This window comes from Tetranychus urticae, chromosome 3, assembly GCF_039701765.1.
Source record: "Tetranychus urticae isolate SD_2017Ah chromosome 3, NJAU_TeUrti_SD_1.0, whole genome shotgun sequence".
Lineage (NCBI taxonomy): Eukaryota > Metazoa > Arthropoda > Arachnida > Trombidiformes > Tetranychidae > Tetranychus > Tetranychus urticae.
In genome coordinates this window covers 23,656,009-23,683,764 of record NC_142960.1, presented here as the reverse complement: position 1 = coordinate 23,683,764, position 27,756 = coordinate 23,656,009, and the positions used below count along the sequence as shown (strand labels likewise).

General features: G+C 31.7%; 6 protein-coding genes across 10 annotated transcripts; 4 read left to right on the top strand and 2 right to left on the bottom strand.

The window, feature by feature from the left end:
• Positions 1–544: 544 nt before the first annotated feature.
• Positions 545–11,568, top strand: LOC107365109 (uncharacterized). Of its 2 annotated transcripts, XM_089269861.1 has the most exons (6): positions 545–974; positions 1,029–1,166; positions 1,228–1,351; positions 2,299–2,580; positions 10,928–11,100; positions 11,237–11,568. In XM_089269861.1, exons 4-6 carry the CDS (start codon positions 2,330–2,332, stop codon positions 11,467–11,469), a joined length of 657 nt encoding a protein of 218 aa, XP_089125987.1. In that variant the 5' UTR covers positions 545–974; positions 1,029–1,166; positions 1,228–1,351; positions 2,299–2,329; the 3' UTR covers positions 11,470–11,568. The 2 variants fall into 2 exon arrangements, with proteins under 2 accessions (XP_089125987.1, XP_089125986.1); XM_089269860.1 differs by lacking the exon at positions 545–974 and having other exon boundaries at positions 1,160–1,351.
• Positions 11,564–12,499, bottom strand: LOC107365111 (Mitochondrial fission 1 protein). The gene is made up of 2 exons (XM_015932581.3): positions 12,326–12,499; positions 11,564–12,245 (listed from the first exon to the last, which is right to left on the bottom strand). Exon 2 carries the CDS (start codon positions 12,207–12,209, stop codon positions 11,760–11,762), a length of 450 nt encoding a protein of 149 aa, XP_015788067.1. The 5' UTR covers positions 12,210–12,245; positions 12,326–12,499; the 3' UTR covers positions 11,564–11,759.
• Positions 11,683–15,271, bottom strand: LOC107365105 (mitochondrial nicotinamide adenine dinucleotide transporter SLC25A51). Of its 3 annotated transcripts, none has more exons than XM_015932572.2 (4): positions 15,129–15,271; positions 14,087–14,622; positions 12,326–14,016; positions 11,683–12,245 (listed from the first exon to the last, which is right to left on the bottom strand). In XM_015932572.2, the coding sequence occupies exons 2-3, from the start codon at positions 14,385–14,387 to the stop codon at positions 13,388–13,390; spliced, it is 930 nt and encodes a 309-aa protein (XP_015788058.1). In that variant the 5' UTR covers positions 14,388–14,622; positions 15,129–15,271; the 3' UTR covers positions 11,683–12,245; positions 12,326–13,387. The 3 variants fall into 3 exon arrangements, with proteins under 3 accessions (XP_015788058.1, XP_015788059.1, XP_089125985.1); XM_015932573.3 differs by having other exon boundaries at positions 14,087–14,404; positions 15,129–15,268; XM_089269859.1 differs by lacking the exon at positions 15,129–15,271 and having other exon boundaries at positions 14,087–15,043.
• On the top strand, positions 15,115–17,876 carry LOC107365099 (katanin p60 ATPase-containing subunit A-like 1). The gene is made up of 3 exons (XM_015932564.3): positions 15,115–15,410; positions 15,621–15,690; positions 15,916–17,876. Exons 1-3 carry the CDS (start codon positions 15,243–15,245, stop codon positions 17,223–17,225), a joined length of 1,548 nt encoding a protein of 515 aa, XP_015788050.1. The 5' UTR covers positions 15,115–15,242; the 3' UTR covers positions 17,226–17,876.
• Positions 17,877–18,862: 986 nt separating this feature from the next.
• Positions 18,863–21,186, top strand: LOC107365107 (very long chain fatty acid elongase 6). 2 transcript variants are annotated; one of them, XM_015932575.3, is made up of 3 exons: positions 18,863–18,936; positions 19,112–19,577; positions 20,250–21,186. In XM_015932575.3, the coding sequence occupies exons 2-3, from the start codon at positions 19,300–19,302 to the stop codon at positions 20,845–20,847; spliced, it is 876 nt and encodes a 291-aa protein (XP_015788061.1). In that variant the 5' UTR covers positions 18,863–18,936; positions 19,112–19,299; the 3' UTR covers positions 20,848–21,186. The 2 variants fall into 2 exon arrangements, with proteins under 2 accessions (XP_015788061.1, XP_015788062.1); XM_015932576.3 differs by having other exon boundaries at positions 18,863–19,577.
• Positions 21,187–21,853: 667 nt separating this feature from the next.
• FRG1 (FSHD region gene 1) lies at positions 21,854–22,893 on the top strand. The gene is made up of 3 exons (XM_015932548.3): positions 21,854–21,949; positions 22,005–22,090; positions 22,154–22,893. The coding sequence occupies exons 1-3, from the start codon at positions 21,894–21,896 to the stop codon at positions 22,798–22,800; spliced, it is 789 nt and encodes a 262-aa protein (XP_015788034.1). The 5' UTR covers positions 21,854–21,893; the 3' UTR covers positions 22,801–22,893.
• Positions 22,894–27,756: the final 4,863 nt, after the last annotated feature.

Sequence of the window (27,756 nt, the reverse complement as noted above, 5' to 3'; positions counted from 1 at the left end):
TGACGATAAGATTAGCGCAAAGTTTGATTATAACAGTTGATATTTCAATTCTTAATTCAAAAAGTAAGCTCTTGATTTATTCCAACAGCTCCAAGGCTCTTCCTCAATGGACCACAATTTAACATAAAACCATCTAAACACATAATCCAAAGGAAATGATCAAATGATCACAAACTGTAAATAAATAATCCCACAATCCATTGAATCAAAACAATATTATGATAATAAACTGATTTCACTTCAAAATAAACCGTTAATCCTTTCATTTATGAATTTTTCGTTCGACGGATTATTTAATAATAGAACACACCTGAAATTTCGTTATAAACTGGAGGTAATTAACAGACGCAATTGATGCACTGATGAAAAAAACAAATGATTCAACAAATGATTAAGAGTTGACTGAATGTTCATTTAATTTCAAACTCTTTCAAGACAAATTGCATAGACTTTACCGCCATCTAACAATAAATTTTTGAACTAATACTACTCGAAGATGTTGACGATTTCAATTATTTGCTTTGTATTTACATTTTATCTTTAATCAGTTTGAGTAATAAACATATTTTTATAACAAGCGATGTATACTTTGATCAAGGTTAATCAATAAACATCATTAAATCTGGTAAATTTAAGTGTTGCTGAAATTGGTTAAGATTGTATTGAAACAAAAGGAGGACCAAATTGTTTACAGTTGTGAGTTTCATGCAACTAACATTGTTTCATATCTGTGTAATCCTAATCAATGTAAACCAATTTCCTGAATCGATTTCAAATATGGCAATACAATGATGCGATAAATGAGACTCCAATCTAATTGTATAATCACCATGATTAAGGATCTGACCCTGTTTAATTGAATAACGAAATGAAACTGTTTTTTACCGGTATTGTGTCTGTTATTATGATTCCCTTATATTACTGTTGACACAATCTTTCAAATGAACTCCTACAGTCAACAATCAATTTAAAAGGTAAGGTGTAACTGTTAACAGATAATGATAATGTGAGAAGATTCAATTGAACAGATTATTCTTTGCTGGAAATCATGTGAATCTGAATGCGCACGGAGCAACACAAGATGGCGACAAGAGACATTAAATACAAGCTATTTTATTCACTATTTTGCCCTTGCTCAATGAAGTCGGCACTTGATACTTTAACAGGTTTGAAGTAAAGTAAACAAAAGGCTGTTCTCGAGTTAATCGCAATAATTTACTCCGTTAGTCCAGTATTCCTCATCTTCGATTCACTGAGTGTTATCATCGCCATTTCATCACTCATCTTTCCATTCAACTTACCTGGTAACAACAGTTCAACATTAAGATACATTGGATAACGAACATTTCTGGTCAGTATATTTTTCGACTTTCATTCTTTCTCCAAAATATTCAACCTTCTTTTGATCTTGAACTATTATCTTAACCTTAACAATCGCATTAAACTATTTTAGTGACAATTTGAGTCGACAATTTACTCTTTGAATTGTCATAATTTCCTGTTAGTCTCATTGAACGTTAATTCAAATTGTTTGCTCGGTGTTAAGTTAAGATAATGTGAATTGCCGTTAAGATGAGTTGAACATTTTTCTTTGTTTTATTTTTATCATCAATTCATCTTATAGCAATTGAAATTGTTGCCTTTTACCTCTTCGATGAAGGTTAATTTCATGTTAATTTAGTTGACAATGGTGATTGATTGATTGTTGTTTAACTGTTTCACTGTTTACCCTTTTGTTTAAATCATTATCATCGCCATTTTCAAGTGTTCAACTCGTTAAGAAGCAAAAGCCATGCAATCATAATAATCTAATCACCCAACTTAACCTTCTTTCAGTTTAAATAAACTAATCATGGAAACACCTTAAAGATTTTTTAATTTGCTCAAACGATCATCATTTCAATCTATTAATCAAGTCTCACCTCAAGCTAACAACAACCAATCAGCTCAATATCCACATGAATTCAATCATTTAGCTTGAACAAATTGATTATCTGTATCACCAATAAACCATGTATCAACCTTATCAACTGATATCAAGTTCACTTGTATGAGTTTATGAGTTTTTTATTAATCTTGACAAAATAACAATTGAAACAATTTCTTCTTATTTAATCAACATCATAAAAAGAGTAACAATGTTTGATATTACAAGTTATTTATAACAAAAGCAAAGTGAACACAAAAAATCAACCAACCAAATCAGCTGACTGGTTAACAATGAATTAATAAAACAGTGTTCATTAACTGTCCCTGACCATTTCCACCAATCTAATCATTTGTTCATTTCATCCACAGATTCGTTGATGACAATAACTGAATAATTGAAATGCCTTGGGAAAATCAAATTAAAAGATCAAATAATACCCTCAACATCAACAATAACAACAACAACAATGTCATCAAGTTAAGCTCAACATCGAGTGGATCATCATTGGAAAAGATTGGAACAGAAAAGCCGAGGAAAAAGTTCACTATTCCTAGACCGCCTCAGCCATTGATTACTTTTGATAAAAATGAACTCAAAGCTCGACTCACTCCGATACAGTACAGGGTAACTCAAGAAAAGGCCACAGAAAGGTAGAGACATTCAGTAAACATTAACATTTTTATTTACCTTTAACCTCCCAAACTTGACAGTTATGTCTTCCTGATAACCTCCCAGGCATTTTCATTTCAATTTTCCTTCTTTTCCCTTCCCTTCATCATCTTTCCTCTTCTTTGTCTCACCATCTTTTGTTATTTCCTAACCCAGCTCAATCGATTGGTCATTTGAATGGCCAGGCTCGATACCGGTCAATATCATTTACAAATGAAAATGATTTTGCTCGAGCTTCCATCTCCAGAGATTAGACTTACAATCATTTCCAGATTTAAACAGCTCTTCTCAACCTTTTTCACTTTATTAATCTAATTAACTCTAAATCTAATTTCACTTGAATTTACTTAAAAATGGTAATTCTTGAAACTTGAAATTTACAGATTCACTTTTAATCAGCCAACTCTCGGTGAAAAATGAATGCGACTGTAACTACTTTTACTGTAAACATTTATTTGCTTTTTTGGCAACATTTCAAACAATTTTACTCTGAAAACTGGATGAAAACTGAACGAAAGCAGGTTACATGTTATATTGTTTTTAAATTTAACTATTATTTACTTGAAATGATGATTATTCCGAAGTTATTATGAAGAGACGGTTTCATGGTTGGTGAGAAGATGAATATTATTCTTGTAAAGTTTAGTTCAAGGTGAACAAGATATTTTCAGTTTCAATAAAAATTGACAGAGAGCTGAAAATAACCAGAAACTATGGTAATGATTATGATGAGTAAGACTTTCAAGAAACTGATGTTTCATTGAAAACATTAACCAATCCATTAATTGATATTAGGAGGCATTTAACCACAAATTAACTGCCATTTGTGACAAAATCATTTTCTTAAACAATCACTAAATCATCTTCCGCTTTTTTATGCTTAATCATTGTATTTAAGTCCGGAAATTATTACCTTTTTTATTACAAATATAACTCTTTCACTTTCCTTTCAAACCCAAAAATGAAGCCATTTTCATTCCAACTTGATTTACCCTTTAATTTTGTCGATCATTCAAATAACGTAAAATTTCCTGTTTTTTCATGTTATTCAATTTTTTGCACAAAAAAGCCTCAACACTCGATACTAAATATTGAGTTACACAAATAAGGTTAACAATTTGTTTGTTTCAATAATGTTTATCAAGTTACTGTGAAAATTGTTCATCACTGTTCAGTAACACATGTAAATGTTTCAACTCTCATCTTTTAATCTTATTTACTTTCTTTTTTCCGTCAGATTATCGCCATTTAAATTACATCTAAAGCTATATTTAGCCCATTCAACTGTGTTCAGTTGAATGTATTTCATATCAGATCAACAGATATTAATTAGACTGTAAGCAGTTAAAAGAGCTGTTGATTGTAAACAATTATGAGCCATTCACCTTGTTGTTGCCTTGTAGTAATTTTTAGTAATATTTTACTTCTTTTCATGTTACCCTTACCGTGAAGTTTAACTGGTAATGTTTAAGTGTTTTAATTTAGTTGCTGTTTATGGTGAGATTCATGGAGATTCAGAGTACAGCGACTTATTCATGATTCGCAGGCGAAGCTAATTTACATGATAACATTGGGGCAATATATTAATTTGCTAAGTATTTCCTTGGAAACCAGAAATGCAAGCTTTTTCAGATTATACACCTTTCACTGCGAACCAATGGTTCTTTGATTGTTTCTTGGCAAAACAATTTAGCAAACATTTTACTTTTTCATTTTCACTTTTCCTTTTGTTTTGACGCCTTTGCTTAATTGACAACCAACGTTAACAAAAAACTAGTTTCAAGGCTGGTTGAGGAAAAAGCAAGTTAATAGTTTGAATCAACTCTCGTTCAGTTACTCAACAAAATTTCACATTCAATGTAAAAAAGCTAAACAGACTGAACCACAGATCCAGATTTGACACAACTCTTTATATTCACAATGTTACCAATCCATTGTTAACCTTGATTATGATTAATTGCCACCAAAGATACACTTGTCATGGTTAAATCTACACATCTACACAGCATGTAAAGAGAAAACATTAAATTTTTCAGTTAAAATTGTGGTCGAACATTGTGGCTTTTTTGGAGATAGCAATTCAAACGCATAATCTTTTTCAAATTTTGACTTCGGGTTGAACCTGGCTTCAAGAGATACTTTATGAACCGAGCTCGATAAATAAAGTAGGATTTTCAAGTCATTTGTCCTGATTCATTACTTTAATCTTTCACTTTTACCAATAAGCTGACTAGGGGTTGATTTGGGCGCTTCAATCTATTTTCAGGCTTTTATACCGATTTTTTGCAATAATTCTCGACTTTAGATGAGGGAAATGTCGAATTTCGAGACCAGAGTAGACCAAAAAATTGGCAATTTTAATTCATGTTATTCTCAGACGTTTGCAACTTTTCAATTTAAAACAGGCATTTATATGAACGTTTCTTGCTTACTTTATTATTTTATTCATTAAATCAAAAAGAAATGAGGTAATAGAATCTGGGATAATTTCGTGCTATAAATTCAGGTATATCAAAGAAAATGTCTCAAGGAAATTTTTTTATTAATTGAATTGGTCAGTATCATTGTAGTTAACCAACAATGGAATCGAATAATTGAACTGGTCAGTATCGTTGGAACTGTATGAGTCTAGATACTTATAATCAGATTGGTCAGTATCATTGTAGTTGACCAACAATGGAATCGAATAATTGAACTGGTCAGTATCGGCATAGAAGTCTGAGATTTTAATCAAAGTATCATACCGTTGATCCTCGTTGTAGTTTGAGACTGGGGTTGAGGTACCGTACTCTCGATCCTCCTTGATGTCTGAGGCTTGAGTTGAGCCATTATACCGTTGGTCCTGGTTGTAGTCTGACGCTGGGGTTGAGCCATTATACCATTGATCTATGTTGTTGTATGTAGGCGAGCAAGCGAGCAAACTCAGCGAGCAAAAAGCAACAGTAACAATGAGAGCAATGAATTTCATTTTGCAAATTTTAATCAAACTTAAACGTATTCACAATTAACTTAATTAGAACTGATGTTTCTTTCTTTGAATTGAAAACCTTTTATATTATAATTTTGTTTTTGCAAAATGTATTCATCTTCGATGATTCTTCGTCATTTGATTTGCATTATTGTTCAGATCCGTTTCATATCAGTTTATCGTTGAAGAATAATCATGAATTTAATGTTAATATTTGGTGATTTATCTCTTCATTTGATAAACTTGTAATAAATTGTAACACCAGCTATTGTTCTCTGAGTTGACATCCTCGTTTCATTTTCGTCGTTCCTTCTTTTCCAAGGAATTTTATTCTCTTTTTTATCCAATTAACAAGTGCATATAGTATGCACTTGTTAATTGCTAAGTGCTAATTAGATAATCCGAAAAAATCCAGAATAGAAATTAAAGATTTAATTATTGTTATTGAATCTATAAAAAATGAAAAATTGCAGATAGATTTTCGAACGCAAATGCGGTAACGCAATATAAGCGAATTACAGTAAGGTAGTTACGAGAAATCAAGACTCAATTTTCGCAAGATAAAGAGAACCTTAGAAAAAAATCTGTAAATTACAATAACAATATTCTGTAAATAACTCAACATTTAATGATCTATTAATTATAAGATTGATGTTGATCCCAAATTGCAAAGTGAAAATTGAAAATCGCTTCTAATGGTTAAGAACGGTTGAGCTTAATTTTTCATCAGCTTTTCAATTAAATTTTGATCACAATATGAAACTATCTTTATGTCACCACGTTTGCAATTAAATTATCCAACTAGGGAATTGATGCGTTTTGTCAATTATTATTAGTGAATTCAAAAACCTTTCATGGTAAATCAGATCGGTTTATTTTAGATACAGAATAGAGTTTCATTTGTCGCTCGGAGATCAGATCCTGAAAAATTGAGTCAAAGTATTGCTCGACCAATATCTGGTCTCTAAAGTCGTTTCTTGTCTAATTGATAAATTTGCCTGAATCAATCATTGAAACACTTCTTCTTTAGCTAGCAACAACAATTAGACATTGAAATCCCAATTCAAAAAAGTTTAAATTTTCCACAAATCAATTTGAAATCTTAACAGTTTTCAATAGCATTTACATCGTAAAGTTAGCTGACTTTTTCAATTTTCAATTTGTTTTTAAGATATAATAATTTATTGTTCAAATGGGTAACAATTATGGCAAATTATCATTTCTGTTGCCAACCAACGTCTGATTGTTACTTTTCTTGTTACACTCTGAATTAACCTCACCCAGAAATTATTCAAACCATTGTAACATGTCAATTACAATAGCAACATTAACAAATGTGACCATTAAGTTGATTCCTCTCCATCTTGGCCTATCATTTACTTTTGGTGAGTTCAGTTTAACTCAATTATGTTAAAAACTTTCATTACTTTTATTCATTTTGACTGAACAATACAAGCAATACAACTGTTTCATAAGATTAATCTCATTTGGTTTCCATTGATTGTGTGATTAGGTCCAGGTTTACCCATTCATTTTTCAGGACAACTTGAAAACTCTAATAATCTTAAATATAATTGTTGTAGGCGAAAGTAAATAGTTGGTAGATAATTTGAAAACGGTTGATGCTTCATTTGAAGCTTTAATTAACCAAAAAAGAACCGAAAAAAGTAATTGCTTGAAAAATGTATTTCATTCAATAACCAAACATCAATTGAAACTCGCATCTTAACCATTTCAACCCAATATAATGTTATTAATTACAAAACTCGCAGTTCCAGTGACACCCACTGTTTAAGATTGGACTCAAGTCGAGTTTAATTATAAATTTGATTAACCATCAAAGATGAGCAAATATCTCGTAAAATATGGTCATTATTGGGTTTATTTTTGCTCAAGATTAAATTGCATGTGTTGAATAAATGCTTGTCAACCTTATTTAACTTGATTTGAACATTTCATTATCGATCGCATTTTTGGTCTATCAAATGGGTCCGTCTTTGTGTTGTTATTTATTGTTGAAGGCATGTTAATGATGAGATGAACCCATCTGTGGTTGAGACTTTCATTTAATGAGCAAATGTTAAACACGTTCAATCAATTATTTTTTCAGATCAAACTGTTTCCACTCGTAAAATGGTCCAAAAATGGGCAAATTTACGCTTCTTTTCTTCTTCCTTCATGAATAAAGCTTGACCATCTATTGTTTGTCTTGTTTGGCAAACCTTTTCATCCTCATTTTTGGTATTTGAATCATTATTACATTGATTGCTTCTTTCCTTCACTTTGCTCAGTGACATTCAATAACAAAATATCCAACATTATTTCATCCGATTTCGTGTCAATCAACAAATAACCAAATTCAAGGTTCAGCTTTTATACTAATCATTCTGGATTCAATTCAAGAAAATCAGGAAGTTGTTTCTATTGATAAATAAATAACCTGGAAATAAAGGAATCCTAAAAATGGTTTCTTCTGTGTCAACTCATAATTTGCACAAAATTTTCACTTCAAAACCAAGTTTAGGCCTTTGGGCCTAAACTTGGCCTAAAAAGCGAAATTAAATTATTCTCGATTTCCAATTGTCTTCGTAATTGTTTATAAATACATTGATCCTTTCTAAGTCATGAATTAAATTCCATTCGATTCAAAGTAACTGCACATAATTAGCTAAAAGTTAGATTGAATTAAAATTTTGATTTCTTTGGAAGAATCGCAAAGCAAAATCGCAATCGCTTTTAAAATGAAATGAATCCAACAAATAAAATTGTTTGAATTAACAATAGAAACAGATCGATTATAATTGACGATAATTTTACTAAAATAAAATCGAATCGAAATTTTTAAAATCTTAAAATTGATAAACTTCGAAATCAAAACTAAAGAAAATTCGACAGCAAAAATCATATCATAATGTTGGTTGTAAGCTTTAAAACTATTAATACATCAGATTTCTTGTTCGATTCTGTATTTACATATAAATCATTAAAATGTAATAATCATTAGCAAAATCAATTCGATTGTAATATTTTCTTCAAATTGTGGCATTCGACTTTTATGATTTATTTATGATTTTGAATATTTTCATTTTCGCATTGCAAAAAGATGATTTTGATTGATTTCATTTCATTCTGATAACATTTTGTATTACATTTACTAACTGAATTATCGTCAATTTCCTGTAGAAAAATAATCGATGCTTACTATTGATAACTCACCTTTTAACGTGATTATTATTGGCCAGCCTTTGTTTTATTGTCAATCAATAATCATCATCAATGATCATCAATAATTGAACTTCTATTGACGGTCAAACTTGAAATCATTCAGAAACCATTAGAGTTCATTATCTCTTGAGAAGTTTCATGTTTTTATGAAATCAATTTTACTGTTCAGTTTGTTGACAAATCATTTAAAAATAATGAATAAAGTAATTTAGTAATTTTTGTTGATTTAATTTTATTGTTTGTTTGGTTGAATAAATTAGTAAATTAACAATTCTAAAGCAATACTCGAAGAGTTATCTTTTGTTAAATCAAGACTTAAAACACAAAAATCACAATCAGTTAAAAGTATAACAAGATTTCAAGAAATCGGCCAACAATTAGTGAATGGATTGAGCTATTATCGCTTGAAAAATCATTAACTGTAACCAACTCAACTCATTACAATTCATGGTTAGTTCAATGATTAGCTTTAATTCTGGATAAATATTTACACTGATAGCTGAAGCTTTTAAATAATGAATCAAGGTAAAAACCTATTTTGAATTTTAACGAGCGAAAGGTTTATTTCAAATAATTGATTAATAGCTTTCTTCAAATGTCTCAATTTTGAAAGGCTTTTAATGAAACCTTATGATTGAGATTAACATTGAATCGGTTCAATATCCAATTTGAGATTTGTGTTTAAATGGATTGATTACTTTGAATCAATATCTTTGATTATAAATAATTGAACAGTTCTACTCGATGAAATGGAAAACATTTCTATCGTTAGAATTGATTTCTTTAAGATGTTCAGCTAAGATTGTGATACAATTCATGTTTATTTCAGACTTTGATTTAAATCTTATAGACTGTTCGTCTTGCGGTTTCTTGTTAAATTGCAACTTTATTTGGATTAAATTATAACCCATTCCTAATTGTCTTGATATATTAGGTCACTAGATAATGTTTTAGCCTAACCTATTTCTGATGTTCTCCGATAGGCGGCGATACTCTAGAAAAATTGGGCAGGTAATTTTACCCCATAGATCAACTTATTTTCATTCCGAACTAAATAGTTCGCTAGTAAATTACAAGCAGAGTCCAAAATCTAATAATGAAATATTGACACGTTAAAAAAGGCTTTTCTTTGAAGAGTTGTCGCTGAGCACCATTTACAAATAAGTGGGCAATTCTTTCGCAGATCTTACTGCTGAGCGACCTATTATCAGATACTGAATGCATTTTTCCCAAAACGCCTCGAGAAACCTCGCAATCAGGGTTCAAACCAATCAAAATCTAAAAATTGGGAAAATCAACTGAACACCCCGTAGCGCCCAAGAAATTGAAAAAAATTGTAATTTTACTTCGAAATAGTTTCAAGCAGGATTCATTGTGTAGGAATTTATCATTCATTACATTCTAAACTGACTAATTATTTAGCAATGGCAGTTTCAATTTTGTTCCAACCAACACATGATTCAACAACAAAAGAAGAATCGATTAATTATGAATTTTTACGAAGTTTAGATTAGAAACAACTTATTTTTGGATTCGATTCTGTTGGACTGAGTTCTAATCTTACTTTTTCTATCAAAAATGCAAGATAAAAATGCGAGGGGGATCAGATTTCCACTTATTACTGGTCTAAACCCGGAAAAACTGGTCATTTTTTTGTCAGCCCCTATCTTGTTTTTTGTTTTGCGATATGAGTTCATTTTTCGTCCCAATAGTTTGTTTGCTGTCATAAATGTATCTATCGAACAAAAAAGCAGATAGCTCTTCTCTAGCACCATTAGGCTAAAACATTATCTAGTGACCTAATACTTAACCTGAAAAGTTAAACATACAAGTATAATTAGATTTTATTGATACTTTGCACAATTATGACAATCAATTTTGTAATGGATTTAAAGTGCATCAAACTATTGTTATTAAACAGTAGTTGATCTTATTTTTTTATTCAATGAAAAATATGTTGATAAATGATGCTGTTTAAGTCTTATAATTAGATATTGAAAAAAAGCAACTGCTGGTGAAATTGGATTGACATTTGAAACTGTACAGTCATGTCAATCAAACTTTGACCCATTTCCATTTAATTGTTGAACCATGTTTTGAAATTTTATTAATATCTTTTATTTCACCTTTTTTAGACCATTTTCTGGTGAATATTTGAAACTTAATGATAATGGATTGTATTGCTGCTCAGTTTGTGGCGAAGAGCTTTTCTCATCTCAATGTAAATATGATTCTGGTTGTGGATGGCCTGCTTTTTACGATATCACAAATCCTAGTAAAGTTGCTCTCAAGCCCGATCTATCTCATGGTGAGTGTCAACGAATGTTGATGTAAAGATTTAAACTCCAATTTAAACTCTGTTTTGAGACGCACTAACAGTTGTTTAATTTCAGTAATTTGACCATTGAATTTGCATTTCATTAATGGTTTCCTTTGCTTTTCAGTTGGAGGTAATTTACTTTTACTTGCCATCAAACCAGATCTTGTGAGAACCGAAGTCAGTTGTGCCAAGTGTGGATCTCATTTGGGACACGTATTTGATGATGGTCCTAAACCGACTGGAATCCGATATTGCATTAACTCAGCAGCTTTGAAATTCAACCGAGTTACCAAAACAATAAACTTAAACGAAGATAAAGTCGACAATAATCCGGATCTTTCGATTGCCACCAAATAATTTTAACAAAAAAATGTCATCTTTTCCTGTTCCTCTTGCTACTTTCATTCGTGACCTCATCATTGAAATAATTTCAAATAAAAATTATTATCCATTCAATTTTTAACTATTTACCAACATTTCACATAAACGTGGTAATTTAATAACGAACAATCTAGAATATGAGATTGTTGATGCATAAACAATATTGGTAGGGAATGGTTGCAGTTGCTCTTTACAGTTAAATCTATATCATTTTAATAAATTTGATAATGACATTAAAAGTTGATAACATTTTGATTAGCGGTTCATTATTTTCTGGCTAAGGCCATGCCAAGACCAACAAGCCCACCGACAACGAGAGCTGCTCCACCAGCAATAGCTGCTCCTTTAAGACCATCTCGCTTGATTCTATCCTTGATTATCTTCTTCAGGTCACAGGCTTGTCTATTATTAGGCTCAGCTAACAGAAATTTGTCAACACAGTCCAGGGCACGACTATAATCACAAATCTTGGTGTTAGCTATGGCAAGATAGAAAAGGTAATCTCGCTTTTCTTCACCTAATTGACTGCTACACAATTCCTCTAACAGATTAATTCCTCGGTTGATATCAGCTCGATATTTACTTCTAATCAAAGACCAAGCATATTCGAATTGCGTTTGAGAAGTTAAAGTCCCATTTCTTCGACTTTCTGTATAGTTGCTTTCGAAATTTTTCAGATCTTCTGGACTAATATAATCTTCTAATAACGCCTCCATTTCAAAATTATTATTACAGATGATTTTAAAGAGAAACTGAAAGAGGAAGATGAAATATTTACATTTATTAAGTCATTCTTTAATACGTAGATAAAAGTACAAATCGCATTACTTACCTTAGATGTTAAAATCGAATCAGCAGGAAAATTTTTAAACCAATAAATTAACTAAGAGAACAAGGTGAAATTCCAGTAAAAAATTAACAGTAAAATTTAAAGCAAATAGCAGTAATTGACAGTGATTAGATTTAAAAACAGTAAATGCACGAACGTACAGTTTTTCAGTCAAAAATGTATAATGTTGGTGAATTGCAATTGTTTTTATCACTGAAAGATGGAGCAAGTGAGCAAATCAAAATGTTAACTTACAGTTAGAGCCATCTATTGTTACAAATCCCTTTTAGAATAGCCTCCAATTTCAATCTTTTTAATGATTCGTAAGGTTCGTTTATTAGTAATTGATAATTTATTATGAGCTCATAATTCACATTCTTCGATAAAATTAACGCAAATTATAAGTATTTACCTTTAATACATTTACAGTTAAAGCTTTCTTAGGTCGATTGCATGCAATCGGTGCGGTTACAACATATGTTTGTTTCGATTACATTGTTTTGATTTGAGCCTGAGTAAGTTTTAACTGTTTTTTACAATAAATGGTAATTTACATATTTGGATTTTTATGAACAAAATTAGATCATAATTATAATATTAATAATTGTTTTGAACTTTTGCATTTGCTTTTACATAGTCTTTCTATCATTCTAACATCTGATTCAATATCAAATAAGATAAATATGAAAATAATGGAGGTAAGTGAAGGAAACATAAAACGAAAGACAGCAAAGAATATTTTCTTGGATGAAGAATCAGTGTCATCGGTAAAAAGAGCTCTTTCCATGGGTTGGACTTGAAAAAAGTACTTTATGAAAAATCTTTGTGTTGTCTTGCTTTGAAGAGATTTGTAGATGCATATGTAAGTTGTTGCAGTAACTAATGAATGGTTCAGCGGATGATAACCAAACTGATTGGCGAATTGTTGCTAATGGTTGCTGTCTTGGGCTGTATTTTCATCTGTTAAATGATATCGACATGTTGAGCGTTGACCATAACATATGAACATATACACAAAACATTAGAAAAACTTAGGAGAAACAGAATTAACAAAAAGTAAATTTTTTAACAGTACATTAGTTTTCTAAGCATTTCATAAGAAGCATTTATAACACCCCATGAAATGAAGGATCTAGTGAAATTAAGATGGACCCCATAGTAAATTTTGGTGATACTTCGCTGACGTTCCTCATAAACTAATTTTATGGCACTAGAAATAGACAGAAATTGACTTCCACCGGTTTGGGTTTGCACTTTAGTTTTGATCACATTAACCGGATAAAATAGGGTACTAATCAAGGCACCAATTAGAGCCCCTGATATAAAATTCGTAACCACTTCAGACCACCAAACATCATAGGAAGGAAGAACATCCTTTACTCTTCCTCTGAAGCTAAAGAAAAGTACATTTGAAGGTCCATTGCGAATAAGAATAGGTGTTAAACCTCGATAATATTCTTTGATACCAAATTTACGAAGCTCCTTAAATGCATGGAAAGTGTTATGAAATTGGTGGTTATATTTAGGATCTTGTAACAAGGTTTGAACCCTTTCAAAAGGTGTTAACACTGCTTCCGTGCAACCAGCGAGTAATGCAGAAACCGTTAATTTCAGGTTAGGGTGAGATGTAAACAAATTAAAGTGAGTATCGAGAAGATTTTGAAATTGGCTGAATGTTCCAAACATAAGAGAAACTGAAAAAGATAATTGAAAATTAGTGATTGCAAGATTACAAATTTAAAGTTATCTAAAGCCATTTCGTACCACTTAACGTTTTCTGTAGTAAAGGAGGCAATAAGCCTCGATATAATTGGTACAATCCTTCTTTTCTCATCTGATCTAAGGCTGAATTAGTTTTTATTCCATAAACCATTTGACGAAACATAACCTTATTTATGGGAAATGTTATACAAATATTTATAAAAGCTGCTCCATAGCCACAGAAAAATTCACGGTAGTCTTTCTTATCATCAAGTAGCCTATCAAAAGACTGACTATGCGGATGGGACCAAACTGATGATTGCTTCTTTGATTGTTTACTTGTTGATTTTGATTCGAGTTCCATGTTTAGATATTAGTTTCCTAAAAGATGAGTTGAGTCTTTAATTAACAGCTAGTAAGGAAAAGCAAACAGATGACTGACTATTGGTTATTTCGGCAAAAATTGAATAGCACACAATACAAGTTGCAGGGTTCAAAATCACAACTACAATTAATTTGATGAACTTTTATACAGCGACAGCACCAGAGATACCCGTGTGTAAATCATATCTGACCAAAACTGATACATATGACATTGACTTGGTATTGTAGAAAAATGTTGATGATGAGGTGCCAAGAATGGGAAAATTATTATAAAGAACAAAGAAACAGAAAAAGGAAAATAAAAACAAAAACAATAATTCTGGTGATCAAATTGACAAAGTGGACAAACACATTAAAGAACACAGTTAGTTGATGAAAATCATCAACACCATGAAGCTTGACCTCATGAAATTGATAGAGAAGAGAACAGTGGAGGTTGACAAGGATGTTGGTGATAAGGGTTTTGTTGCTTTAACTGACTCATACTACAATATTAGTAGCCCTCTAAGAACAGGCTATCACTAAACTCGTAAATAAATCATCAGCATCAAAATAATAATTAATATTTACAAAAAAAACATAAACAAGGAAAAAGTAGGTCTACAGTGAAAAGGTAACTTCAAGGAGACTCATTCTCTTCAAATGGATCTGCGTAGGACTTGACTCACTTTTTGTTGACAACAACCTTTACTTCTTTAACATCATACCTGATTCAACTCACCTGATCACAGTAATTTTTGGTTATCTGGATAGACCTTTAACTTGTGTATAAATCACCTCTAAATTGTTAATATTGGAAAACCACCTAGATTGTTGTCTCTAGTTAATCATCAAGATGAACATAAGCATAACCGATATCTGTGAAAACACTAAAATGGGTAGAGAGTTTGCTCTTCTTGGAAATTATGAAACTTCATTGGTGTATTATCAAGGAGTTGTTCAACAAATTCACAGATTACTTCAAACTATCAGTGATCCTATTAGAAAAGAAAGGTGGCAAGAGGTAAGTTATTTTTATTGTAATTTGATATCATATAATCTATATTAAAGTAAATTCAGACTAAATCTGGTAAGTTTTTTTCTAACGTTATTCTATAGTTAAAATTCCAAACCGTTACTTGTTTAATTGCTCATTGAGTCAACTTTCAGATGGCTCCTTTTTATAGTATAAAATCAATTACCCACAATAAAATCTATTTCTTTCTCATTTCAGATTCAACAAAAGATTGCTGAAGAATACGGTTATGTCAAAGATATTCAAAGTCTATTAGTTGGATTTAGAGGTATGATCCGTTGATATCATTTGGTATTTGACGAATATTGACTTATTGTTGCCTTTTAAATATCAAGGTTTATGATGTGCTGATTCATTTACGATTCTCAAGCTGATGACGATGATTGAGATAACCTGATTTATAAAAGGCACACAATTATTCCAATATTCATTTTTAAACCAATTCAGTTGAACCTCTGATTAATTCCATTTTTTACTCTTTTTCGTCATCTAGGTGATCATCACAATAACCGTGTTGTTGGACCCATTCGTCAAACATCTCCAGCTTTTACTCTACCTGACCCTGACCCTGATATCTTTTGGCCCTTGGGCAGTATTAACAACTCACCGCGAGATGCTGACGTTTGGGCTCCACCACCAGACCCAAAGCCTGGCTCAAATGCCAAAAATTCTAGGGCATCTAAAAGTACTTCAAGTAAAATGACCTCTTCGGCTCGAACTCCAACGAATAAAAGTATTTCAGCCAAAAAGACAAGCAATAGTGATGGACGCAGCACAAGTAAAACTAATAGTAGCTCACAAGGAACCAGTGAAGGCGGCCCTAAAAAGAAAGGAACTTCAGCGGGTAAGGAGGAAGCTGAAAATCTAGCAGAAAAGAAATTCGAGATTCATGGCCCTGATGCTGAACTTGTGGACATGTTAGAACGAGATATTCTTCAAAAAAATCCAAATATTAAATGGGATGACATTGCAGATCTACATGATGCCAAAAGATTACTTGAAGAGGCAGTTGTGCTTCCCATGTTATTACCCGACTTTTTCAAAGGAATAAGACGTCCATGGAAAGGTGTTTTGATGGTGGGACCACCTGGAACTGGTAAAACGATGCTAGCTAAAGCTGTTGCAACAGAGTGTGGTACCACTTTTTTCAATGTTTCATCTTCAACATTGACTTCAAAGTATCGGGGTGAATCAGAAAAATTGGTTCGCATTTTATTTGAAATGGCAAGATTTTATGCTCCAAGTACTATCTTTGTCGATGAAATCGATTCACTTTGCTCAAGACGTGGATCAGATACCGAACATGAAGCAAGTCGTCGTGTTAAATCAGAGCTACTCATTCAAATGGATGGTATAACTAATAATGAAGATCCAGCCAAAGTGGTCATGGTTTTAGCAGCTACCAATTTTCCTTGGGACATTGATGAAGCTTTGAGGCGTCGTTTAGAGAAGAGAATTTATATTCCATTACCCAACAAAGAAGGACGTGAAGCCTTACTTAAAATCAACTTACGTGAAGTTGAAAAATCTCCTGATCTAGATATTAGTGATATTTCTATACAATTGGATGGCTATTCAGGAGCTGATATTACCAATGTTTGTCGTGATGCATGCATGATGGCTATGAGGAGGAAAATTGCCGGTTTGACTCCTGAGCAAATTAGAAATTTATCCAAAGATGAGCTTGAATTACCCGTCAGTCCGGGTGATTTTTATGAGGCAATAAGAAAAGTAAATAAATCAGTTTCCGAGGAAGATTTAATGAAATATGAAAAATGGATGGCTGAATTTGGTTCAACTTGATTTAAGTTAATGTTACCACAAAACATAATGATGAATATATCAAGCCTTTCAAATCGCTCTTAAATTTAATTCCACCATTTCCCGGTTCAGAACCTTTAGTTTATTTCTACAACTATGGAATAAACATCTTGTCATACAATCTGGATTTAGATGCACTTGTTAAGGTAACTCTGTAAATACCCAAAGTTTTATTTTTTTCAAATTACCAATGTTAATTGGTGAAATAGTTGATTTTATCCAAATGAAATACTTTAACACTTAAATTTGTTGAATTTAATCTTTCATAATATTTTATATTTTTAATGCCATTTGACTAATTCGTCCTATTCTATGCCTAAAAGAAACAACATGTCAATTTAATAATACTTAAGTGAAACCCAATCAATCAAACACAACTCTTTACTGACTCAACTCATAATCTGACAATTCCTACCTGTGCACTTACATTTAATTATTTTGAAGCAATCTTTAATTCTAAGTAATTTTAACATGTTGACAGTGAAACGAAAATAAAATTTACCTTGTTATTATCGAACAAACTCTTTCATTATCAAATGTAACGATTCTGGTTAATCAATTTTCTTTATAAAATAGATTATGTATTGTTTAATATTTGAATCATGGGAATAAAAACTGATAGGAAATCATAAACCTGTAGATAATTTGTTGACCTTTATCCTCATTTATCATGTATATTTCGCCATTAGATTGTCACAATGGCTCAGTTGTTATTCATTACAAGGTTGATTATTCAAGAGAAACTGAATGAAACAATTTGAGTAGGCAATCTTAATTATCACAAAATACGTAGGTTTACAACACTCGTCATAAATTATATCAAACATGTCCTCGATATCAAGCTCAACTATTGAATATTGACTTTAGTTGTTTCAAAATTTGGCTAATTCTTAACTATAATAAAAGGATAGAAATGAGCTTTAAATTTGCATGATAAATGCTTTCAATCGAAAGATTTGCCACTAAAAAGTCACTCTTCCAAAGACTAAAGGAAGGTCTTCTCCACTCTTTGATATTAACCCTTCACTTACCTTGATGTTTACATTGTGATACAGTTAAGTCTCTGTTAACACGTGAAACCAATGGAATTAGAAAATGGTTCGATAAGTTAATAATTTTTACTGTTGCACAAGAAAAATAAATGCATGTAAGTCATGCTCAAAGTTACGAGTGATACAGAATCGGTTGAGAAAAACCAACAGACAATACCAAGGTTACTCCAAAACCGGCAATTTTGTTGGAAAGAGAAAGGCAAAAACCCCATTTAATGTTGCTATCTGCTGATGACAAAAAAAGTTAACTTAGCTTTTACCATTTCTTAAGTTTTTTCATTTCTTTTTTCACCAAATATTTCTGTAAAATAAAATATTTATATTATCTAGGTTCTGAATGTTTATCTTGAGTGTTACTCGTCAATAATAGAGCATCAGCATCTTCCATCACACAGTCATCATCATTGAACATCGCACCACCAAACAGAAACCACGCCACCCTCTCTTTCTCACATCTGTCTATTTTCTTTCCTCCTATCTGTCTTCTATTCCTCTCTCTCTCTCTACCTAACTCACTATTTTTACGCAACATTACTGACTTTTCTTTTTCTTCATCACAATCTATTCTCACTTGTCAGTGATTCCAATAAATGTGTGACCTTCAATTAATTTAGTCGATGCTAAATTAAAATATTAAAATTGTAAGTCTGCAACATTTCTTTCGATATGCTGTTGAAACCATGTTAATAAACTCTTTTCTCTCTTTTTCCAATGTTCATCTCTCTTAACCTTTGCTCATCTTTAATTCGATGTGTTATCAAACCGACTTCTATTAATTCCATCATTTGTTCTTTATTAATTTCGATCTGTTTCTAGAAATCAAAGGACCAGGTTTATTCAAGTGTTTTTCACCGGGGACTTTAACTTGTCGGCTACAATTATCCGACTATTTTTCTAGACCAACTTGAAGATTTTGTACTTTTCTTCTTGTTTAACTTATTAACCCTTTCCATCATCACAAAACATTATACTCATCTGCTGGAAAGAGTTTTGTTTCACGGACCATGGAAACCGTTTCAAGTCAACCAACTATTCAACAGTCAAGTCATTTATCACCAAATTATTCTTACATTTTCCAATTTGAACAGTCATTCGAGTATCAAAAAAAGAGGGAATGGATGCAAGAACATTGGCATGAGGCTTTCTACTATGTTGCTGTTTACATGCTCCTTGTCTTTGGCGGTCAAGCTTACATGGCAAACCGGCAACCATTTAAATTGAGAAGAATATTAACCCTCTGGAATACAATGTTGGCTACATTCTCAATTATTGGTACCTTGAGGTATGTACTTCATTCCCTCACAACCCATTTACTTTGAAATATTTGTTTTTCATCATTCTATCATCCTTGACTTTCCCACTTTACCATTGAAGTTTCCTATCCTGACAAACAGATCCATTATTTACAATATTAGTTTTCCCGTAACTCAGTCAATCTTTACTCAGTCTCTTCATATCTCATTATTGGTTACTTGATTTTTCACTAGAATCATTAGAGTCATTAACGGATTTACTCACTCATGAAAAGGCAGTGAATGTTGCTGACAAAAAATGTTACAATATTTTTTTCATGTTGAAATCCTTTTTTTTCGGAGAAACATCAGTTAAAAACAGTACTTTGTACTCGAACTAAAATCATTCAAAAGTTATCAATACGATAATTTTGTCATTCAACAAGTTTCATTTTATTGATTGATATTGATATGAGTGGCTATTCAGTATCTTGAAAAGTTGAAAGTCCAATAAATCTTTGAGAAGTTATATCAGAATTTTTAGGATCAGCATGTTTTAATCCACTCACCGCAGCTCAGCCAATCATCAAATTCAACCCATTCAGTATTCAATGATATCGTTGTACACTGATAAGAAGATTGATTTGTAGATGCTATCAAAATGTAGTATTCATCAAAATAATGTACCTTTCATTAATTAAATTCTTGTCTTATTTTTGCAGATTTTTACCCGAAATGTTCCATGTATTTAATAATTTTGGATTCTACCACACAGTTTGCAATCCGAGTTACATTGAAATCACCCGAGTTTCAGGTTTCTGGACATGGATGTTCACCTTATCTAAAGTTCCAGAATTAGGCGATACTATTTTCATCGTTTTGAGAAAACAGAATTTGATCTTTTTACATTGGTACCATCACATAACAGTTCTATTATTCACATGGTATAGTTATGGTCAACATATTTCACCTGCCCGTTGGTATGTTGGTATGAACTACATGGTCCACTCAATTATGTACTCCTATTACGCCGCTAGAGCCCTTGGATTCAGAGTACCAAAGAAATTAGCAATGCTTATTACCGTTTCTCAAATAATTCAGATGATTGTAGGAGGTTTTGTAACCTATTATGGATATGCCAAAGCTCAACAGGGTATCTTCTGTCAAATTCCCGAAGGAACAGCCAAATTAGGTTTAATTATGTATGGAAGTTACTTTATACTTTTTGCCAATTTCTTCGTCAATGCTTACACCAAACCAAAAGGAACCAGTGCAACTTCATCTTGCATAGAATCAAAATCAAAAGCAAAAACCCAGTGATCTAAGAAAAGATAACCTAAAATCTCAAAGAAATTCTCCATCAAAGCTTTCTATTGTTCGACCCATGTCTTGTTTTTTGTCAAAATTTAGCTATAAAATGTATAGCTTGATTACCAACGAAAACAGATTTATAATTTGAGTCAGATGACAAAGTTATTAGTTGAGCAAAAATGATGATTGTCTAATCATTCTTCAACTTTCTAATTTATAAAAATTTCCAAACTAATGTTATTAAATTTCATTTGTATTGGTACAAAATAAATTTAATCGACTTATAATTCAATTTCTAAATAAGCTTGTTTCAATTAAAGTGACAAATCAAAGTATAAAGCTTATGAATTTTCTGATATTTCTAATCATTCAAACCTTTTATTGAATTTTCAGACTTTAAGTACCTGAATAACAATGAATGCATTATGTCGAGACTGTCATTCATTATGCATTCAATTTAAAAATTAATCCCTTAAAACAAAAATCTTCATTTTATTCAAATTTTTGATCAGTTAAAACAATATAGAATGGAAGCTTTCGTCATCAGTAATCAGCTTAAAACTATTCAACTTAAACTTCACTTCAGCGAATCTGTTTAGCGTAAGTTAAACATTCCGAAAGCTAGTTTCCAGGTTCCAATTTGAGAAGATTTAATTTACGAAACCTGTGAATATATTTTCAATGAATTTTTACTAACCTTCCAGTCAAGTAACATAAACGACAGAAATGCGCGCGGTTGAGTAAACTTTCATTTAAGACACCGACAACGCATTCTGTGAATTTTGCTCACTTTCGTATAAAAATGTAAATGACATAAAATAACACCCAATTTAGATAAAACCCTAAACCCTAGCCTTCCTTGACAAGCCTGGAATATATCAGGTCTCAGTTTATAGTAAATTTTAGCAATTTTATTTTATGAATCTTTACTTCCATCTATTTCAAAATTCAAATTATCGCGGGTCTAATTGAGCAACTCGTTTAACATCAACAGCTGAGACATTTGTTGTTTTGATTCAAATTTTTACTTACTGTTTTGTTTTAACTCGATTAAAATGGATGATTATGCCATCGTTAATTCCTCTAAATTAAAGCTTAAAGGAGAAAAAAGGTAAGAGATTAATTTAATCATAATGAGTAGCTTCTAATGCTGTTTTTTTATTTAGGAAAATAAAGAAGAGCAAGAATAAAGATAAGCGTTCTAAAACTGACTCTGGAACTGACAGTAATAATGAAGATGCATTAAGACATGGTGAGTAAACGTTTAAATTAATCTTATACAAAAACTAATGCAGTTTTGATCTTTATGTTTTAGGAGGATGGGTGTGTTTGGATTCCATTGAAACTATAACCGGAACAATCGCCTTTGAAATGTTACCTTATTGTTACATTAGAGCCATGGATAATGGACTACTAGCCGTTGGAGATCCACATGCACCCGGTGAACCGCCATATGAAGAGGAAATGTTTACTGCTATAAAAATTTCTGAAACACATCGAGCTTTCAAATCTGGTTATGATAAATATTTAAGCATTGACAGTAATAATAGAGTTGTGGGTCGATCCGATGCCATTGGTCAAAGAGAACAGTTCGAACCAGTTTTCCAGGACGGTAAATTAGCTATAGTAGCATGCAATGGTTGTTTCATATCCGCTGATGATAATGGTTATATCGTGTCTAAAAGTCAAAAGGCTGGACCAGATGAGATCGTGAAGATCCGTTCAAATGTAGATCCAGAAGCTGTGAGGAGAGAAGTTGAAGAATCCAAAGTTCCAGAAGAAGAGAAAGGAACACTTGAAGATTGTGAAGAAAAGTATATTAAGAAGTTCCAAACAGGAAAGATTAGCAAAATTCTCACAAAAGGTGGCAAAGTCCTAGAATCTGCGAAAGAGGAAGGAAGATTGCACGAAGCTCTTTTGGACAGGAGAGAGAAGATAAAATCTGACAAGTTTTGTAAATGATTGTGATCAACACTTTCTCTAATTTATCGATTCAACTTTCATCTTGAAACATCTTAACTGTATTAAAGCACTGCAAACGTTCGTCTTCAACAACCTATTTCTACAACTCATTAGCGCGAAGCTAGTTTTTATCTAGCTCATTGAATTTGACTTTCAACATTTTTCCAAATTAAAAGTAGCAATGGAAACAAGTCTGTCAAAGATTAAGATCAAATGTCAGAGTGTCGAATAATTCAATATTTTTGCTTAGCTTCGGCTTATCCTACCAAAACTCATAATTTTGAGTCTTTTAGCTTTAAATTAATGCTTTTTTGACTAAGCTATCGTTTTTAAAATAAAAGATTGAAATATTAATAGTTGGCTTAAGCGTTAAATATATCAAAGAGGCAGCAATCTTCATATGCCTCAATCAACCAGCTTGAAAGTCTAGAATAGAGTCAAACTTGTGATTACGCCAATGCCTTTAGTGGAACCGAAAATGAAATTTTTGCAAGACAAGAGGCTTAACATTGTTGAGTATTGTTAGGGTTTTTGTTGATCATTTTTACTAATTATTATCAATATCCTTGTCAATCATTGTTACAACAATAAGTTGTTTCTTTTAATGTTTAGTATTGAATCTAATAAAGAGTTAGTTTAAGGTTTATACTTGTTCAGTAAATATTGAAATTATACAACAGGTTATGGGTCCAGTCGGTTCCTATTAATTCATTTACTTCAGGATTTTGTTGAATCTGTGTTTATTTCAATTCTGATTATTTGGTTGAAAATGGAGACTGAAAAAGTGTTATCCATTGAAAAGCTAAGTGCTGCTAATTGGTACAATTGGAAATTTAAGATGGAAATTATTCTTAAAGAAAATGATCTATTTGATATTGTTACAGGAAAAGGTGGTGAAGGTAACAATGCTAAGCAACGTCAAGAATATCAAAAGAAATTAGACAAAGCTTATCGTACTATTGTATTGTCCGTTAGTGATCAGTATTTGGGATTACTTAGAGAGGCTGGAAATGCTATTAAAGCCTGGAAATCCCTTTGTGATAATTTTGAAAGGGGTTGTTTAACTAATCAACGAACTCTTTGGAGACGATTTGTCAATTTGAAATATAATATTAAAGATGATATGCAAACTCATGTTAATAAGTTGATTGAATTACGATATCAACTAGAAGGAGTTGGGCATAAAATTAACACGATGATGATGATAATGGTACTTTTGGACAGTTTACCGAAAGATTATGAAAATTTGGTCATTGCTCTTGAGACTCAAAAGGAGTTGGTTGATTTCGACTTTGTCTGTAATCGTGTATTAGAAGAGTTCGGTAGACGAAAATCCCAAGTAACTAACGATAATGAAGATGATCAATTAGCTTTTAATGCTAATGAAAAGGGTAAAGAGGTGAAATTTAATGGTAAATGTAATTATTGTCATAAGTTTGGTCATATGGCTAAAAATTGTTTCAAGAAAAAGGCACAAATGGAGAAGGATAAAAAATACGAAATAAAAGAAGATACAAATAAGAATAAATGTAATATTGTTGAATCCGAATATGAGGCCTTAATGGTTCATGAAAATGAAACTAATTGTGATTGGGTTGTAGACAGTGGAGCTACAAATCATATGTGCTTTCGATTTGATTGGTTCATAAATTACAAACAACTTGAAGGTAAAAAGGTAACTATTGCCAATGGTAGTCAAGTTGAGGTAATTGGTGAAGGTGACGTCCTATTTTGCGATAAAGATACTGGTAAGAGACTCATGGTCAATGGTGTATTGCATATTCCAACTTTGACTCAAAACTTATTGTCAGTGTCCAAGATGACAATGAAAGGATTGAAGGTTATATTTACTATTCATGATGTCAAGGTTTTTCGAAATAATATTGTTATCCTAAAAGCACGAAATGAAAATGGTATATTCAAAATAAAATCATTTGAACAATATTTGTGTTGTAAAACTGGATTGAATGATGATGTTTTAATTTGGCACAAAAGATTGGGTCATATTAGTAAAACTGGAATGATAGAGATGGTCAAGCAAAATTTATTGCCAGTTACTGGAAGTGTTGAGTTCAACTGTGAGAGTTGTATTTTAGGGAAGCAAACCAGAGAACCATTTGCCTCTTCGGAAACCAAATCTGAAAGTATTCTTGACTTAGTACATACTGATGTTTGTGGTCCTTTACCAGTTGAATCTTTGAATGGTAATAAGTATTTTATCACGTTCCTTGATGATTACAGCCATTTCACTTTCATCTATTTCATGAAGAAACGAGATGAGGTTTCTGGTTTTATTACTAAGTTCATCACCTTTGTAACAAATCAAACAGGGCGAAAACTTAAAATTATTAGAAGTGATGGAGCAAAAGAAAATTTAACTGGAGAAATAAGAAATCTATTCCAAGAAAAAGGGATCAAACACCAAAAGACTTGTCCTTATACACCACAACAGAACGGTAAAGCAGAGAGATTGAATCGAACTTTGCTGGAAATCACTCGTTCCATGTTAATCGAAGCAAATTTAAATGATGAGTTTTGGGCTGAAGCAATGAACACAGCTGTTTATCTGCTAAATCGTAGACCAAGTTCTAGTATCAATAATAAGATCCCATTTGAGTTGTGGTACAACAAGAAACTTGAATTGAAGAACTTGAAGGTATTTGGTTGTATTTGTTATGTTTTGACTCCTAAGTTACAAAGAAACAAGTTAGCACCAAGATCATCTGAGCGCATTTTCATTGGTTATGATGATGATTATAAAGGTTATAAAGTTATTGATCTTGAAACACATCGCATCTATATGTCAAGAGATGTTGTTTTCAATGAAGAAAAATTTCCGGTCCAAGAGAAACATGATGAAATCAATTCAGCTTTTATGAGTAATGAAATTCCGAGAAGTTTCTTCGAAGCAATGAGAAGAAATGACTCACAGGAATGGATTAAAGCATGTAACGATGAAATGAAATCATTAAGAGATAAAGGTACTTGGATTCTGGTATCGAGAACTCCAGGTATGAAATTAATCAGATGTAAGTGGGTATTTACCATTAAGACCAAAGGTAACGGTGAAATTGACCGGTATAAAGCAAGATTGGTAGCAAAAGGCTTCACTCAACATGAAGGTATTGATTATCATGAAACATTTGCTCCTGTAACTAAGTTGACATCGATTAGGTTGATCTTCAAATTGGCAATGATTGAGAAAATGCAAATAAGACAAATCGACATCAAGACAGCCTTTCTCAACGGTAAAATAGAGGAGGATCTATTTATGATGCAACCAGAAGGTTTTGATGACCAATCAGGAAGAGTTTGTAAGTTGCTGAAAGGTATTTATGGACTTAAACAAGCATCAAATGCTTGGAACTCTGAGATCAATGGATTTATTCTTGAAACTGGCTTTAAACGATGTATCTCTGATAGCTGCATATACAGTTATAATGAAGATGATATCAAGTGTTTCATTGTATTATATGTCGATGATTTGATTATATTATCGACGAGTTCTGATTTTATTGGTAAATTTATTGCCCATATTTCATCACGATATGAAACTAAAGTCATGGATAAGTTTGAATATTTCTTGGGTATAAATATCGTTCATGATCAGGTTAATCATTCTATTCAAATGAATCAATCGAAATATATCAATGAAATACTGGAGAAGTTTGAAATGAATGATTGTAAAACAGTTTCAACCCCAATTGACCCAAATGTCAAACTTTGCAAAGAAGCTGATCAACTTGATAATATTCTGAAATCAAAATATCAACAGATTGTTGGTTCGATTCATTATTTAGTTACTTGTTCGAGACCTGATTTGGCTATTGTTACATGTATTTTGTCTCAATTTTTATCTTCACCTTCCAATAGTCATTATACAATAGCAAAAAGAGTATTGCGTTATTTAAAAGGTACTTCTAAATTTGGAATTATTCTTGAGTCAAACAAAACTCAGCATCTAGTTCTTGAGAGCTATGTTGATGCTGATTGGGGTGGTAATTTTGAAGATAAAAGATCAGCGACTGGATATTTGTTCTATTTGAATAGTAATTTGATTTCATGGAACACCAAAAAGCAACAAACTATAGCCTTGTCGACAACTGAAGCCGAGTATATGGCTGAGACTGAGGCAGTTAAAGAGGTTATTTGGTTGAAATCATTGATGAATGAATTAGGCTATGAGGTTGAAACACCGATAGACATTAATTGTGACAATCAAGGTTCAATCAAATTAGCTAAGAACCCTGTATTCCACTCACGAACGAAGCATATTGACATTCGCCATCATTTTATTAGAGACCAAATTGAAAATGGATTAGTAAGATTGAAATATGTGCAAAGCTCAGCTAACAAAGCTGATATCATGACGAAACCACTTGCAAGTCCCAAGTTTCATGAATTTCTTGGTTTATTGTTACATGAGATGAAGTAAAATAATCAACATGAGGGGCTGTTGAGTATTGTTAGGGTTTTTGTTGATCATTTTTACTAATTATTATCAATATCCTTGTCAATCATTGTTACAACAATAAGTTGTTTCTTTTAATGTTTAGTATTGAATCTAATAAAGAGTTAGTTTAAGGTTTATACTTGTTCAGTAAATATTGAAATTATACAACAAACATAAAATTAAAAAATTGTAATGCTTAAGACATGATTAAATAGTATCTCGATTCGAGTAATTTAATAAAGTAGGGAAAAACGTACTCTACTCCACTTCATATTCAAGAAAAGTAAGAACTTTATAAAGTCAAAAGAATGCCCAATTTTTATTTTTCATTAATAACCTTTTAATAAGATAAAAGAAATACAGATTTGTTAGGCATTTCATTATTTGGTTTCAACAAAATTCCAGTCAACACTCTATTAAGTTGATGGTTAAATCTTAATTATCTCATCAAAAATAATTGTAACTGTGAATTTAAATTCTGACAATTGGGTGGAAAGAGTTTT